The 16,488-nt window shown below is 35.7% G+C and overlaps 1 protein-coding gene across 2 annotated transcripts in view; it reads left to right on the top strand.

Annotated features, from left to right (window-relative positions):
• Positions 1-16,488, top strand: part of PIK3R4 (phosphoinositide-3-kinase regulatory subunit 4) — a 71,291-nt gene that overhangs the window by 32,668 nt on the left and 22,135 nt on the right. For both annotated transcript variants that reach the window (XM_041734087.1, XM_041734088.1), the window contains exons 10-13: positions 6,348-6,549; positions 9,201-9,388; positions 10,720-10,930; positions 13,486-13,651. In XM_041734087.1, the coding sequence (XP_041590021.1) occupies positions 6,348-6,549; positions 9,201-9,388; positions 10,720-10,930; positions 13,486-13,651 (767 nt within the window). The remainder of the gene's footprint in view (positions 1-6,347; positions 6,550-9,200; positions 9,389-10,719; positions 10,931-13,485; positions 13,652-16,488) is intronic.

Genomic DNA, 16,488 nt, shown 5'->3' with positions numbered 1-16,488 from the left:
AGAGAGTTCTCACTAATGTCTTTAGGACATTTTGGTTAAGAGAATTTGTCAATCATGTCTTGTGTAATAAGAAGATGAGAAAATGTTTCAGTTGGTAGAGAGAATTTGATGTTTGAGGTTATAAATCCTTTCTTGTATTGTACCAGTCACTGAATATCCAGTGCTGTTTCATGTTCATATGTTGGTTTGGGTGAAGAACCATTTTGGTTCTTCTGGGTCTCAATTTGCCTGGAGGTTAGAGCTGCCTCTGAATGTCCCTTCTTAGCTGGTGGTTCTGTTTCCTATATTTTAGAAGTCGTAATTTGATATGACTTGAATCACCAAAGAGGTTTTTCTTCAGGTTTTCTTTTAACCTTGGCTCATACATTAGATGTATATTATATTTTAGAAAGCAATTTATGGAAAACTGGATATTGAATCGCATTTTTCTGTTGTTTCTCTTGAGTAATCTTTATCAAAAAGATTTCAGCATGCAGTTAAAACCACCTCAATTTAGTTGTTTCTTTGAGTTTAGATGGTGGTTCTTTGTATTTTTCTGTCTTACAAATTCTGTATATTAAATTAAAACCTTTTATACTAAAACTTAGTTGTAAGTCTTTAGTTACTTGGGCCACTCTAGCTCCTGGTTCTTGCTTTTCACTTTGCTGTGGGTATGGGTTTTGTCATTGCCATGTGTAAAAGGAGGGAGGGGGAAGGAGCAGTTTCCAGTGCTTTTTACTTTCTGCTTCCTCCTGTTCTCCTAAACCCTTCTACCATCTCTGCTTCCACAGCCAGCCGTCATTCTTGTGTACCATGATGAAATCAGTAAAACTTACTGACTCATAGTCCTCTGAAATGTTAGTGTTTGATATATTCATTTCTCTGTCATTTGTACCCTCATCTGAATGAGTGGGGAAAGAGGACCAGGTTTTCCCTGGTTTTATGTTGTTTCTTAACAACAGTTTCAAAAAACAGCTTCAAAGCTGACATCAGAACCTAAAGCCGTCCTGACTCTAAAGCCCGTACTCCTTCACCATGCCATCTTGCCTCAAAATAAAGGACAGGGAGGAAAGGCTGAGAGGCTTGCTTAAGTTTTTTATGGACTTAGGAAGAGTTCATGTGCAGTTCATCTCCTCTGGCCCCTCCAACACCTTTTGTCTGCCTTCACTTCTTTTTGTTTCTTCCACTACCTGAGTTTCTTGGGATTACTTGGAGAGGCTTGCAGTCAAGGGCAGCTTTGGAGTTAGGAATTGAGTCCCTGTTCCTAATGTCAGAGATACAGAGGGAAGGATGCTTTTAGCCTCTGCAAATGGGAATTTTGCATATTACTACAAAATATTTTTTTAATGGGGGTTTTACAGTGCTCTTTTGTAAGGACTGCACTTGAGACACATCATGGGTAAAATAGTTTGATTGGTATGTAGACACAAGGTGTAAAATTGAAAAGATATTGGAAGATCTGTAATAAAATGTTAGGTTTCCTGCAATCTCTGATCCCCGGTCACCAAGTTTCTTTCTCTGTTGATTGTGAATTTTATGTTGTTAGAGTGCTGAATTCCTTTATATAGTGTCAGATTATTGTGTTGTACAGTTACTTGAAATCAATTTGACCCTTTTAACCTTGCTTTTTTTTTTAAATTTTAAATCCAGTATAGTTAACGTACAATATTATTTTAGTTTCAGGTATAAAGTATAGTGATTCAGCAATTCTATACATTATCCACTGCTCATCAAAATAAGTGTACTCTTAATTTCCTTTACCTATTTCACCCTCTGCCTCCCATCTCCCCTCTGGTAACCATCAGTTCTCTGTGGTTAAGAGTCTATTTTTTTTATTTGTCTCTCTTTTTTATATGCTCATTTGTTTTATTTCTTAAAGTCCAGATATGAGTGAAATGATATGAGATTTGTCTTTCTCTGACTGGCTCTTTTCACTTTGCATTACATTCTTCAGATCTGTCCATGTTGTTCCAAATGATAAGATTTCATTCTTTTTTTTTTTTTTTATTTCATTTTTTTTAATGGCTGAGTAATACTCCAGTGTGTGTGTGTGTGTGTGTGTGTGTGTGTACACGTATATACCACATCTTCTTTGTCCATTCATCAATCAGTGGACACTTGGGCTGCTTCTAAATTTTCACTCTTGTAAATAATGCTGCAACAGTATATGCAATGCATATATCTTTTTGAATTCGTGTTTTATAGTTGGGTAAGTATTGAGTAGTGGAATTACTGGATCATATGGGTAGTTCTATTTTTAACTTTTTGAGGAACTCACATACTGTTTTCCACAGTGGCTATGTCAGTTTGCATTCCTACCAACAGTGCATGAAGGTTCCCTTTTTCCGTATTCTTGTCAATACTTATTATTTCTTGTCTTATTATTTCTTGTCTTTTTGTTTAGCCATTCAAACTGGTGTGAAGTGATATCTCAGTAGTTTTGATTTGCATTTCCTTGATGATGAGTGATATTGAGCATCTTTTCATGTGTTTGTTGGCCATCCGTATGTCTTCTTTGGAAAAATGTTAATATTTTTGTGTTGAGTTGTGCAAGTTCTTTATATATTTTAGATACTAACCCCTTATTGGATATATCATTTGCAAATATTTATTCACATTCATTTAGGTTGTCTTTTTGTTTTGTTGATCGTTTTGTTGATGGTTTCCTTTGCTATGCAAAAGCTTTTTACTTTGGTGTAATCCTAGTAGTTTATGTTTGCTTTTGTTTCCCTTGCTTGAGAAGACATATCTAGAAAAATGTTTCTATGGCTCCTGTCAAAGAAATTATTGCCTATGTTCTCTAGAAGTTTTATTGTTTCAGGTCTCAAATTTAGGTCTTTATTTTGAGTTTACTTTTGTGTATGGTGTAAGGAAGTGGTCTGGTTTATTTTTTTGCATGTAGTTGTCAAGTTTTCCCAACCCCATTTATTGAGACTTTTTCCATTTTATATTTTTGCCTTCTTGTAATAGATGAATTGACCATATAATTATGGGTTTATTTCTTGGTTCTCTATTTTGTTTCATTGACCTATGTGTTTCATATTGTTTTGATTACTACAGCTTTATAGTATATCTTGAATTCTGGGATTGTGATACTTTCAGCTTTGTTCTTCTTTATCAAGATTGCTTTGGCTACTTGGGTCTTTTGTGTTCCCATACAAATTTTAGTATTATATGTTTTAGTTCTGTGAAAAATATTGTTGGTATTGTGATAGGGATTACCTTGAATACAGATTGCTGTAGATTGCTTTGGGTAGTATGGACATTTTAACAGTATTAACTCTTCCAATCTATTTGTGTTGTCTTCAGTTTCTTTCATTGATGTTGTATAGTTTTCAGAGTATAGGTTGTTCACCTCCTTGGGTAAGTTCATACCTAGGCATTTTATTCTTTTTGGTCCAATTTTAAATGGAATTGTTTTCTTAATTTCTTTTTCTGATGCTCTGTTATTAGTATATAGAAATGAAACAAATTGCTGTGTATTAATTTTGTATCCTGCAACTTACTGAGCTCATTTATCACTACTGATGGTGTTTTGGTGGAGTCTTTAAGATTTTCTCTGTATAGTATCATCTTATCTGCAAATAGTGACAGTTTTACTTATTCCTTTCCAATTTGGATGCCTTTTATTTCTTTTTCATGTCCAATTGCTATAGCTCAGACTTCCATTACTTTGTTGAATAAAAAGTATGAGAGTGGATATCCTTGTTTTGTACCTGATCTTAGTGGAAAAACTAAGTTTTCACCATTGAGTGTGATACAGCTGTGGGTTTCTCATCTAAGGCCTTTATTATGTTTGATGTGTGATCCTGCTAAGACATTTCGCGGGAGTTTTTATCATGAACGGATGTTGTATCTTATTAACAGCTATTGAGATGATCATAGAATTTTTGTCCCTCATTTTGTTAATGTATTACATTGAGTTGCAAATACTGAATCATCATTGCATCCCCTGGAATAAATCCCCCTTGCTAATGGTGAATGATTTTTTAAAATGTATTGTTGAAATAATTTTGCTAATATTGAGGATTTAAAAAAAATATATTTTATTTATTTATTCATGAGAGACTCAGAAACAGAGAGGCGAGGAGACACAGGCAGAGGGAGAAGCAGGCTCCATGCAGGGAGCCCTATGTGGGAGTGGATCCTGGGTCTCCAGGATCATGCCTTAGGCTGAAGGTGGCGCTAAACTTTTGAGCCACCTGGGCTGCCTGTTGAGGATTTTTATATGTATGTTCATCAGAGATTTTGGTCTATAGTTCTCCTTTTTTGGGGTATCTTTGGGTTTTGGTATCATCCCCATTGAATGAATTTGGAAGTTTCCATTCCTCTTCTATTTTTTGGAATAGTTTGAGAAGAGTAGAATTCACCTGTGAAGCCCTCTAATCCTGGACTTTTGTTTGTTGTGTTTTGGTTACTGATTCAATTTTATTTCTAATAGTTGGTCCATTCCAATTTTCTATTTTTAATATGTTAAATGGACTTTTATTATAAAAACACATAAATATAAACATAAATAACAGTAATATAAATATTCTATAAGTCTGGATTTTGTTAGCTGATACTATATTTTTGCATTTAGGTTCATAAATGATTTGTTCTTCAATTTTCCTTTCTTGTAATGTCCTTTAGGTATATATACCAAATACTAAAGGAAAAATCCTGGTTTATGATCTTTTCTTGAAATTACTCCTATTTCTTAACAGTTCACATACATCTTTTCTGTTTAGGCACGATTCCTAGTAATGTCAGTGTGCAATGTTCTGATTTAGGTATGTGTCATATGGGAGTCTGGGAACTCTAATATGACTATTACTGTTAAAAAAAATACATCCCCATGGTACATTTCTAACATTTTTTATTGAGGTGATTCGCATACAAACACAATTCACATTTTCATCATCCTGGAAAGAAACCTCCTGCCCATTAGCAGTTATTTCCCATTTACTTCTCCCTCCAGCCCCTGGCAACCACTAAATCTGCTTTCAGTTTCTAGGATTTTCCCTATCTTGGATGTTTCTTATAATTGGTACTAAACAATATGTGGCATTTTTGTGTCTTAATTTCTTTCACTTAGCAAAATATTTTCAAGGTTGCTCCATGTTATGGCATATATTAATACTTCAGTACTTTTTATGGACGACCTTCCTTGTGTGGACTAAGATGGAGACCTCTCTTATGAACTAAAATGTCTCACAAAACATATAGAACTCTTATTGCAGCTGTAAAATTGTCTATGTTAAGCAAATATTAGGGAAGTAAAAATAAAGAATTTCAGGCGAATATTGGAAATAAATTCAGTCAGGGATCCCTATGATTATTGTACTTTAGTGCAATTTTATCGTTTCTTAGTTTTCTCACTTTCTAGGGTTTGTTTGTGTTCTTTTGTGACTATGGGTTGTGAATATTATTTTAAACTCCAGTGGGATCTAGCTTAAGGCATCGGGAATTGTATTTTATTAATTTTTTTCCCATTGGCACAATAAAATCATTCTAGAGGATTCTGTGGATGGTTTGAAAGTTAAGAAGAAATGCAGAACTATTCTGTTTACCAGAATATTTGTTTCACGTTTAATTATTTAATTATTCAGTATTTATTGGCTGTCAGTTTCACGTGTTCCTAAGTGTCTTAGGTGGATTAACTTATTAAATTTCAAAATAGCCAAAAAAATAAAATAAAAATTGAAAATAGCCTTATAAGACAGGTGCTAATCATTATCCTCATTTTCTAGATAAATTAGTAGAGGTTTAGAAAATTGGGTAACTTGCCCAAGGTTACACATATAATAAGTAATAGAGCCTAAATGTACTTAGGGAATCTGACTTTAATTATACTGTTTTCCTAGGGTGTGTTGCTTGCATTTGCAATTTAGCTAGCATGTAGCAATTTCTGAAGTATGTAGAATGTTTTATGTCTCATTTAATATTCTCAACAAATCTAGGACCGACCGAGGTTGAAGTAGGTATGCTTTCTTTTACTTAATTTGTGTTTCCAGAATTTTTGTTTAGACAGTAAATGTTTATTCAAAGTTACATATTAAAGATGTACTAGATACCAGGCACTGTATTAAGTTCTTTGGAAGTTTCAAAGACGAATTCTACTGAATGCTCCCATTTAGAAAGAAAGTTAAGGCATAAATTATGGTACAAAATAGAAAGTGCCACAATAAAGGGTTGTTCTGGGAGATCAGAGTAGTGAGATGTTCTGTATTGATACTTTATTTTTCTCTTGCCTTTGCTTGCTTTATTTTAGCATTCTAACTCTTAAAATTTTAAAGTAGTGGTTTGATCCTTCAGTTGTTAGTCATTCCAAGACCTGTTATTACTTTTGAAAATAATCTAGAGCTTACGGTTATATTTGATTTTAGGGAATGACAGAAGAAGAAGAAGATAAACTTTTGGCACTGAAAGACTTCATGATGAAATCTAACAAAGCAAAGGCCAATATAGTTGACCAGAGCCATCTTCATGATAGTAGTCAGAAAGGTGTAATTGACTTAGCAGCATTAGGTATAACTGGAAGACAAGTTGATCTTGTTAAAACCAAACAGGAACCTGATGACAAACGAGGTTAGTATGTTTTTGTGTGTGTGTGTGTGTGTGTGTGTGTGTGTGTGTGTTTGTGTTAAGCTGCTTATTATTTACCTCATAAGGCTAGTTGTAGCTAATTAGTAGTTAAATAAAACGACATTTTCCAGATACAGAACTTTAAAGTACTGTGGGTTACTCCATTATTTAGCAGGAAAATTTGGGGGAGGAGAAGTGGAAAATTGAATCAACAATTAAAAGATTATGTAACTTGTTGGGATGCTTGGGTGGCTCAGCGGGTGAGCATCTGCCTTTGGCTCAGGGTGTGATCCTGGGATCTGGGATCGAGTCCCGCATTGGCTTCCCTGCGGGGGGCTTGCTTCTCCTTCTGCCTGCTGCCTCTTTCTCTCTCTCTCTGTGTCTCTCATGAATAAATAAATCTTAGAAAAAAAAAGGATTATGTAGCTTGTCAAAATCTTGCCTCTTTGTGTCAGAATCTGGATTCAAACCAAAGTTTGACTCCAAACCTCTACTCTTAATGAAATCATGGTGCCTTTATGTATATGTATGATTGAGGATGAAATCCTGTTTTTTAATCCTTCAAACAGCAACCCAAGGTTAATAGTCTATGTTAAAATGAGATAGTTATCTAGTTTGTTTTAGTAGGTAATGCCTAGTGAATTGGAAAGAACAGTCAATGAAAGACAAAGGAATAGGCACCAGAGAAGACTTAATCACTTGAAGTCTCAAGATTTAGAACTGTGAGCTCTGTGACAAGGAAGTTGACTTGGACTGTGAGGTTTTTAAGATCTTATGTGTTTTTCCTTTAACCCTTTCTGGAGATGTACTTATTTCCAAGTACATGCCTTTAAAAACCACTCTATTCTAATGCCAGATTATAAGGGCAGCTGAATTATATATTTAAAATAAACCTCTACTGCCAAACTTGGTATAAAGTATTTGAAAATTAATTATCAGTGGTTTACATTGATAATAAGTAAAGTACTGATACAGATTATAATAAAAACATAAGTATCTCAAAAGAAAAATTTTGAAGGATTTGAACTTAGAGCTGATAGAAGAATAAAAATGCATGTTTGAAAAGGTGAATAAATGCAAAACAGTGAGATCCCATTTTCTGCTTATGTGATTAGCAAGGGCTGATGATACCTATTGTTAGTAAGGGTGTAGGGAAATAGGCATTTTCTTTTTTTTTTTTTTTTAAGATTTTATTTATTTATACATGAGAGACAGAGAGAGAGAGGCAGAGACACAGGCAGAGGGAGAAGCAGGCTCCATGGGGGGAGCCTGACGTGGGGCTTGATCCCAGGTCTCCAGGATCAGGCCCTGGGCTGAAGGCAGTGGTAAACCACTGAGCCACCAGGGCTGCCTGGAAATAGGCATTTTCATACACTGTTGATGAGATTATAAGTTGAACATACTCTTTTTAAAAAGGAGTATCCTGGGATCCCTGGGTGGCTCAGTGGTTTCGCACCTGCCTTTACCCAGGGCGAGATTCTGAAGTCCCTGGATCAAGTTCTGCATTGGGCTCCAGGCGTGAAGCCTGCTTCTCCCTCTGCCTGTGTCCCTGCCCTCCGTCCCCCATAAATTAAAAAAAAAAATAATAAATCTTCTAAAAAAAAAAAAGAGTATCCTTACTCTTTGAGGCACCATTTTCAATTCTGGAAATTTCTCCCAAGAATATTGACAGACATGTGAAGAAATATGTGTAAGAATGTTCTGTTTATTTATTTATTCATTTTTTTTTAATTTTTTTTTTGAATGTTCTGTTTAAAAGAAGGAAATAATTGAAGTGTCCATTAATAGGGGAATTAGCTAAACTTTCAGTTTATTTAGTTAAGAGAAAAACAGGTTGTGAAATACTTTATCTTTGTAGTATTTTATTTTTGCAAAATGATATGGTGTATCATTAAACTGTATAGTTTATGACGTTTATAAAGTTATGGTGGAAATTCATTTTATATTCTGGTAATGCTAGAACTTTGTGTTATTTAATGTACTTTTTGTAATCAGAGAAAGATTTTTTAAAAAGGTTTCTCTTGGGCAGCCCGGGTTGCTCAGTGGTTTAGCGCCGCCTTCAGCCCAGGGCTGAAGATCCTGGAGACCAGGGATCAAGTCCTATGTCAGGCTCCCTGCATGGAGCCTGCTTCTCCCTCTGCCTGTGTCTCTGTCCCCCTCTCTCTTCCTGTGTCTCTCATGAATAAATAAATAAAGTCTTAAAAAAAAAAAAAGATTTTCTCTTTATAGTCAGGAGGTAACTGTATAGCAATTGATTTTTACATTTTGTTTCCCAAGTAACTGATACTAGAAATAGCATTTCTGTATATTTAGCATTGTGGTCAGTGCCATTTGAAAAAGTCGTTTTTATTGTTAGTTCTTGAGATAAAGTGGTTATTTGAAATTGAGCTAGTCTTGGGAAATTAGAAAGCAGTTAGGCAGGTAGGTCTAATTATTAATACCATTGAAAGTACATCTGTTCCATCTGTCCCAGAGATGAAGTGAGAGTTGATGTATAATGAGTTGATGTATAAATATGAATAAATCAGAGACCATAATGAACTAATAGGATGTAAAGTTCATTGCTGTCCCTCCTTCACCAAAAAAATAAGGAAAAGTGCATATTGATTTTAGGGGTTTCCTTCAGACTGACTATTCTGAATCTGTTTTTGTAGCTAGAAAACATGTAAAACAAGACTCAAATGTAAATGAAGAATGGAAAAGCATGTTTGGATCACTGGAACCACCGAACATCCCACAGGCTCTACCTAAAGGGACTGAACAGGAGGTGATTCAGACTGGGAAACCACCTCGTTCTGAGTCCTCTGCTGGGATTTGTGTCCCTCTGTCAACTTCTCCACAGGTACCATCACCTAGGCAGTAATCCTCCTTTTGCCTTTCAATCCCATTCTACTGTTTTGGTTGTTTAAAGGCTATGTACTCTACTGGAAAACTCAATATAGGAGTTGTCCTTTAGAGAGGATACATTTCTTTTTTTTCTTCAGATTTTTATTTAAATTCTAATCAGTTAACGTATAATGTAATATTGGTTTCAGGACTAGAATTTTGTGATTCATCACTTGCATTTAACACCCAAGTACTCAATGGGTGCTCAACCAAGTACCCTTCTTAATGCCCATGACCCATTTAGTCCATCCCCTGTCCACCTCCTGTCCAACAACCCTCGGTTTGTTGTCTATCGCTAAGCATATGTTTCTTCCTAAGAAGAAAAGGGGAAGTCTAATTATTGAAAGCAGCAAAAAAGATCTTATGTTAGAGTACTCACTAATGAAGTGATCTAAAATTGTGGGTTGAAGACATCATTATGAACTGTGATTATCATTAGATTGCAGTGAACCTTTTAAAGATTTTATTTATTTATTCATGAGAGACACACAGAGAGAGAAAGGCAGAGACACAGGCAGAGGGAGAAGCAGGCTCCATGCAGGGAGCCTGAGGTGGGACTCGATCCCGGGTCTCCAGGATCAGGCCCTGGGCCGAAGGCGGCGCTAAACCGCTGAGCCACCTGGGCTGCCCTGCAGTGAACCTTTTAAATCTCCTTCCTCCGATGTATGTAACATATCTGTAAAATAGCAAAAACATTCCTGGAGGAAGAGTCCCCAGTTTGCCATGTGTAAGAAATGTTATGATGGGGAATCTCTGGGTGGCTCAGCAGTTTAGCACCTACCTTCAGCCCAGGGTGTGCCAGGGATCGAGTCCCACGTCAGGCTCCCTGCATGGAGCCTGCTTCTCCCTCTGCTTGTGTCTCTGCCTCTCTCTCTGCCTCTCTCTCTCTGTCTTTCATAAATAAATAAATAAAATCCTAAAAAAAAAGTTATGATGATCTTTATATATTTGAAATAAGCCAATCGTATTTTAAATGAAAAATATTAACAGAACCAACTAATAAAGTTCTGTTTCTTTTCACTTTAATGAAGATTTTTGTTTAATGCTATTGATGTACTGATAGTTTTTTTAAAAAAAATAATGTAGAGGTTTGGAAATGTAATATGTGTGGTTAAACTTTTAGTTAGGTTTTCACTGAAAAAAAATGTGTACGTAAATGTATTTAAAAATTTTCCTTACATTAATAAGGAAAAAAGCAGGTACAATGAATAGAGAGAACACGAGTACATTTTTGTCATCAAGTATACTTTCCTTATGACATAAACATTAACAATTCTGTTTTTGCAGCTTCCAGAAGTGACAAATGTCCAAAATAGAAAACCAGCAATACAAGTTTTAAGTAGTGCGATTTTACCATCTACCTACCAGATTCGGATCACAACTTGTAAAACAGAACTTCAGCAGCTCATACAGCAAAAGCGGGAGCAGTGTAACGCTGAGAGGATAGCTAAACAAATGATGGAAAATGCTGAATGGGAGAGTAAACCACCACCACCTGGTAAAAGTGCCACTGCTAGGTAGTTGTATTCTAGCCTGGGTGCCAAAAATTAGAATCTAATGCAGGATGCTGATTATTAATTACCAGGCAAAGAAAGTAAGAGCAAAACTTGGAAGCCCTGAGGAAGAAGTATTACGTGAGAAAGTTTAAATCATTTTTTGTGAAGTTTGGATCTTCTTAGTTGTGGGGGAACTTGCAGTATCTTATTTAGGGTACTTAGTGTTTCAGCCTGTTTGTGGTCCATTTTCTCCATTTATAGCACTGGGTTTTTACCTGCCTGCTTAGTGTCATGCCACTTTTTCATAGAATGTTAGTCTTCTTGGAGTAAGCTCCAGCTTTTAATTTCCGAAGGGTTTGATGTCTATTTATTTTCTTAAAAAAAAGAAAAAAAAAAGAGGGGATCCCTGGGTGGCTCAGTGGTTTGGCGCCTCCCTTTGACCCAGGGCATGATCCTGGAGTCCCGGGATCGAGACCCGCATCAGGTTCCTGGCATGGAGCCTGCTTCTCCCTCTGCCTGTGTCTCTGCCTCCCTCTGCCTGTGTCTCTGCCTCTCTCTCTCTATGTCTATCATGAATAAATAAATAAAACCTTAAAAAAAAAAGATAAAACGTTTGTAAAGTAATGGGTACTTTTAAAAAGAAAACAAAATCATCATCTATAACTCCACCACTGATTATCAACATTAACATTTTGTGGGAACACTGCTATATTTTAAGAAGATTTAGAAGAAACTTAGAGATATGTCAGATGAAAATGTGGCCCAACTATATTACTAGTCTTGAACAGTGTAAATGTGGTAGAGCTAATTTTTGATACTAGATTTGCAGATTTTAAAAAATGAGTTTCTGTATATAGATTTTAATAATAAAAATTTAACTTGAAAACTCTGAAAAGTGCATGATACTCTTATGTGTAGAGATTTAAAATCATGTGAGTTCCTGTGTGCTTCTATTGTATACTCCAGGAGAAAAAGCTGGTAGAGATAAATGATATAAAGATAAAAAAATATTATTATGTAGTAAGTGGCATCTCAGGTCAAATAGTATCCTGGAGAATTTAAGTTGTTTCTGTAATACAGTTTAGTATTGTATACCAGCTCCACTTTAAAAACCAAAAAAGTTGATCATACACTGTCTACTTATTTGATGATAGAATCTGGCTTTATAAGTAGCCTTTTATACTTAAGTGGAGCTATACTTTTTATTCAGTAATCACAGAAAAGGTATCAAGTTTTAAGGTTTAAGAAACGTTCAGTGACTGTTGGACTTGTGATTATTTTTCTTTCCACACTTGAATGATTGTGTGAAATTGATTTTCTTTAGAGGGAAATGTTCAATCTAGCCTGGTAGATTATTTAGACTTCATGGCAAAGTGTTTTTGATCACTTTCAAATCTAGCATATCCTCCTTAAAAATCACATTCAGCTGTTGTTCCCACACATGTAAGAAAGAGATCCAAGTTGGAAAATGGTAGTTTTTATTTTAGAGTTTGCAAGGTTTAGCCATAGTCTTGGTTTCATTTTTGTTTTCTAGTAAAAATAAATAATATTATCCTAAAATAACATTATTACCACTTAATTAGACACTGTGCTAAATCCCAACACAAGATGATCTTTAGCATAGCTTTCTGTTTTATTTTAAAATTGATTAATATTAAATTATTAAATGTTTCACTTAATATAAAAGTTGACTCATCAAACATTGATTACAGTTGTATGCAAAGACCTATGCTAGATACTATGAATGCTTCAGAATGGATAAGACATAGTCTCTGGCCTCAGAAAATCTATGGTTTATTAGAGGAAATTAATCATACACAAAAAAGAATGTATATAATAAAACAAGAATATATAGATGTTCCAAAGAAAGTACTAGAAAATCCATGGGCATTCTGAGGCTATAGTTCATAATACTGCTTAAACTAACATTTTGATACTATACAATAAATGATTGCAGGTAGAGAGGAAATCAACATTTGGGTGTTTACTGTGGATCTAGGATAATGTTAGACACTTTGTACATCTTGTTTATCCTTATTCACCCTTTAGGTTAAGTAATATTTCCCTCATTTGACATTTGAGGAAATTGAAGCTTAAATAGTTTAAGTAAGTACCCCAGGATCACACATTATATTATGGTGGATCTGGGTCCTTGGGACTTTGAGAACCTGTTTGCCTCCCTAGCACCCATTTCCTCTCAGTTAGGATAGCTATCATCTATGATTATTGAGCAAGTAGTCAGGGTTTTTCCAGGTGGTAAGTGACTGTTGTGTACTAGATGGTAGGGAGGGCCCCAGATTCAGTCTTTCTAAGGCTGTTTGCTCAACACTTAATTGCTATCTTGGATGTCTTACTCCGTAGTAGCTGAGTAGTAGTCATGGTCTAGTAGGCCATTCTGTATTGGCTAGCTATCCGTACCCTTTGTTTGATTATTATGATTGTTCTCATGCTCGTCATTGATGGCTGTAGCTGGAGGTGAGAGGAATATTCTATTTGTAGAATATTCTACAAATATGTGAAACTATAGTTTCACACATACTCCTTTGCTTTTCCTTAGGGTGGCGTCCTAAAGGGCTACTAGTTGCACATCTCCATGAACACAAATCTGCTGTAAATCGAATTAGAGTCTCTGATGAACATTCACTTTTTGCAACATGTTCAAACGATGGCACGGTGAAAATCTGGAATAGTCAAAAGATGGAGGGGAAGACCACCACTACCAGGTAATAATACTTGGGAGCAGAATCCATTTATTCAGTCAATAAATGTTTATTGAATGCTTATTTTGACAGGTGCTGTTTTAGGAACTGGGGATATAGCAATGATAAATGGACAAGAATACCTGTTCTCTGGAGCTTTCCCTTTTGTGAGAAGTGACAAGCAATAGTATAAATAAATAAAACATATAGTATGTTAAAAGGTAAAAATGTTTCGGAGAAAAATATAGCAGGAAAGAGGAATAGGGTATAGAATAGGGATTGGGGTAGATGGAATTTTAAATAGATTGACCAGAGACTGCCTCACAGAGAACTGTCATTTGGGGAAAGACCTGAAACAGGTGAAGGAAAGAGTCATGTGGATATCTTGGGGAAGAGCATTCCAGGGAGAGGAAAGAGGGATTTCAAAAGCCCTGAGTTAGAAAGATATTTGGCACGTTTTGAGGAACAGCAGAAATGTCTGTGTGGCTGGAGTAGACTGAGCCAGAGGGAGGAGTAAGCAGGGCCAGATTACGTAGGGCCTTGTAAGCTATTGTACAGGACTTAGACTTTTATTCTGAGTGAGATGGGAGCCTTTTTTAGGGTTTCAAGCAGAAGAGAGACATGATCCTACCTAAATTTTAATAGAATTACTATGGGTCTTTATTGAGAATACTAAAGCAGTTAGAGGCTATTATAGTAATTCAGGCAGAAGTAGAGGTGGTGGGAAACGATGAGATTCTGGATATACTTTGATGGTAGAGCCAACAAGATGTGCCAAGTGGGTTAGATAGAGTAAGAGCAAGAGAAAAGTAAAAAATGATAGAATGGCTTGCTGTGTAAGGAAAACACTGTACCATTGCCCTACTGTTATGGCCAAGATGGAGACTAGTGATGACTTGAAATCTCTAAGACTCTTTATGCATGGGGTAATTTTGGTAAGTGTGATTTAGATTTGTACATTTTTATAGTAATATGCCTTCTTGATGTTCAGTCTGTTTGTCTGCCAGTTCCCCATTCCCTCATCCCCATTGGTCCTACCACATTCACATTTGTTCTATGCTTAGCTTGGCCTGAGTCTGAAAAGAAAGCTACTAGAAATGAAAATCGAATTTCATGTGTTAAAAAGATGTGGATAATCTCTGGTGCTTTTCTCGTTATCATTTCAGTGACTACAGTTAAACACAAAATCATCAAAATATCTTTGATAACTAAAATAAGTCAAAAGTTTACTTTTAACAATATGATACAGTTTTGTGCTGTTTATTATTATTTTTTTAAAGAGTAAGAGTTCTTACTCTATTTTTAATTATCTTCATGTTCATTTTTCCTTGGCATTGCATTGGTTGGAACAAATCAAAAACCAATAACAGAATCCTGGCTCCATTTAGCAAATTTTTGTCAACATTTTATTATGAAATTTCGAACTTAAAATTGAAGTTGAGTTTCACAGTGAACATTCATATACTTGCCACACAGTCTGTAATTTTACTGTATTTGCTATGTCGCATAATTATCCTTCTCCTTATCAGTTCATCTTTATAAAAATGTATTTCAAAATAAGTGGCAGACATCAGTACACTTCCCCTAAGCACTTCAGCTTATTTATACATTAACTAGAGATCAATAAGTGTTTATAATTTTTTTGTTTGTTTGGCACGAAATTCATATGCTATAAAATACACAGATCTTAAGTGAACAGTTCTGTGAGTTCCAACAAATAACATACACTTGGCAACTAAACCACTCTCAAGTTATGGAATGTAGCCATCTCACCAGAAGAGTGCCCCCTAATGTCCCTTGATGGAAAACCCCTGCCTACAACCATTTTGATGTTTCCCCCCAGTGTTAGAATTTTCATTAGCATTTCCTTTTCTTTTCTTCTCTTTTCTTTTTCTTTTTCTCTTTCTCTTTCTGTTTCTTTGTTTCTTTGCTTCTTTCTTTCTTTCTTTCTTTCTTTCTTTCTTTCTTTCTTTCTTTCTTTCTTTCTTTCTTTCTTTCTTTCTTTCAATATTTTATGTATTTATTCATGAGAGACACAGAGAGAGAGAGAGAGGCAGAGACATAGGCAGAGGGAGAAGCAGGTTCCATGCAGGGAGCCTGATGTGGGACTGGATTCTGGGACTCTAGGATCTTGACCTGAGTGGAAGGCAGGTGCTCAACCACTGATCCACCTAAGCTTCCTCATTGGTATTTTAAACACTTTTTTCAATGGCTCTTTGTCATTATCAATATCAGTTGAATTCATTGTCCCTTTTATTAGGGGGAGAAGTTCAGTTGACTTGTAAATCTCTCAAGAAACAATTTGGAATCATTGATTAACTTTCAAAAGCCTCATTTGTTAATTCCCAAATGGTTTTTATTAACTGAGCCATGCCTTCTGTATTCCAGTGTCATATTTTAAGCAGTGGTATCCCAGAAAATGTGGCAATTTAGCAGACTGTATAATCTTTGGGAAGTTTATATGATAATTAGGAGATTGGATTTCCTCTGGATGCAGCTGCTCTCTTGCTTTTCTGTAACACCTGCTGTCTTGTAGAGTGCAGTAGGCTGTGGCTTGGGGGTGCTTCATTCCAGTGTGGGGGCGGGGGGGGGGGAACAGGGGAACAGAATGTGTTGTCCTCATCACATGACTTCATGAACTAGATTAGGAGAGAAGCAGGCCATTATTATTGTCAGATCCAAGTGAGGAACAGCTGGTGTCTGGGAAAGAGCAACAAAACTCTTTTTTTCTTAGGAAAAAGTATTTTCTTAGGAAATAATACTAGTACATTTCTGACTCTTGAGGTTTTCCCCCTATGCATTATGTTGGCTGACTACCCAGTTCCCAGTCCTGACTTTCTCATTGAATATGATAGTGATTT

Source organism: Vulpes lagopus, chromosome 19, assembly GCF_018345385.1.
Source record: "Vulpes lagopus strain Blue_001 chromosome 19, ASM1834538v1, whole genome shotgun sequence".
NCBI classification, from domain to species: Eukaryota; Metazoa; Chordata; class Mammalia; order Carnivora; family Canidae; genus Vulpes; species Vulpes lagopus.
Note: the sequence above shows the minus strand (reverse complement) of the source record. Positions and strands in the feature narration are given on the sequence as shown.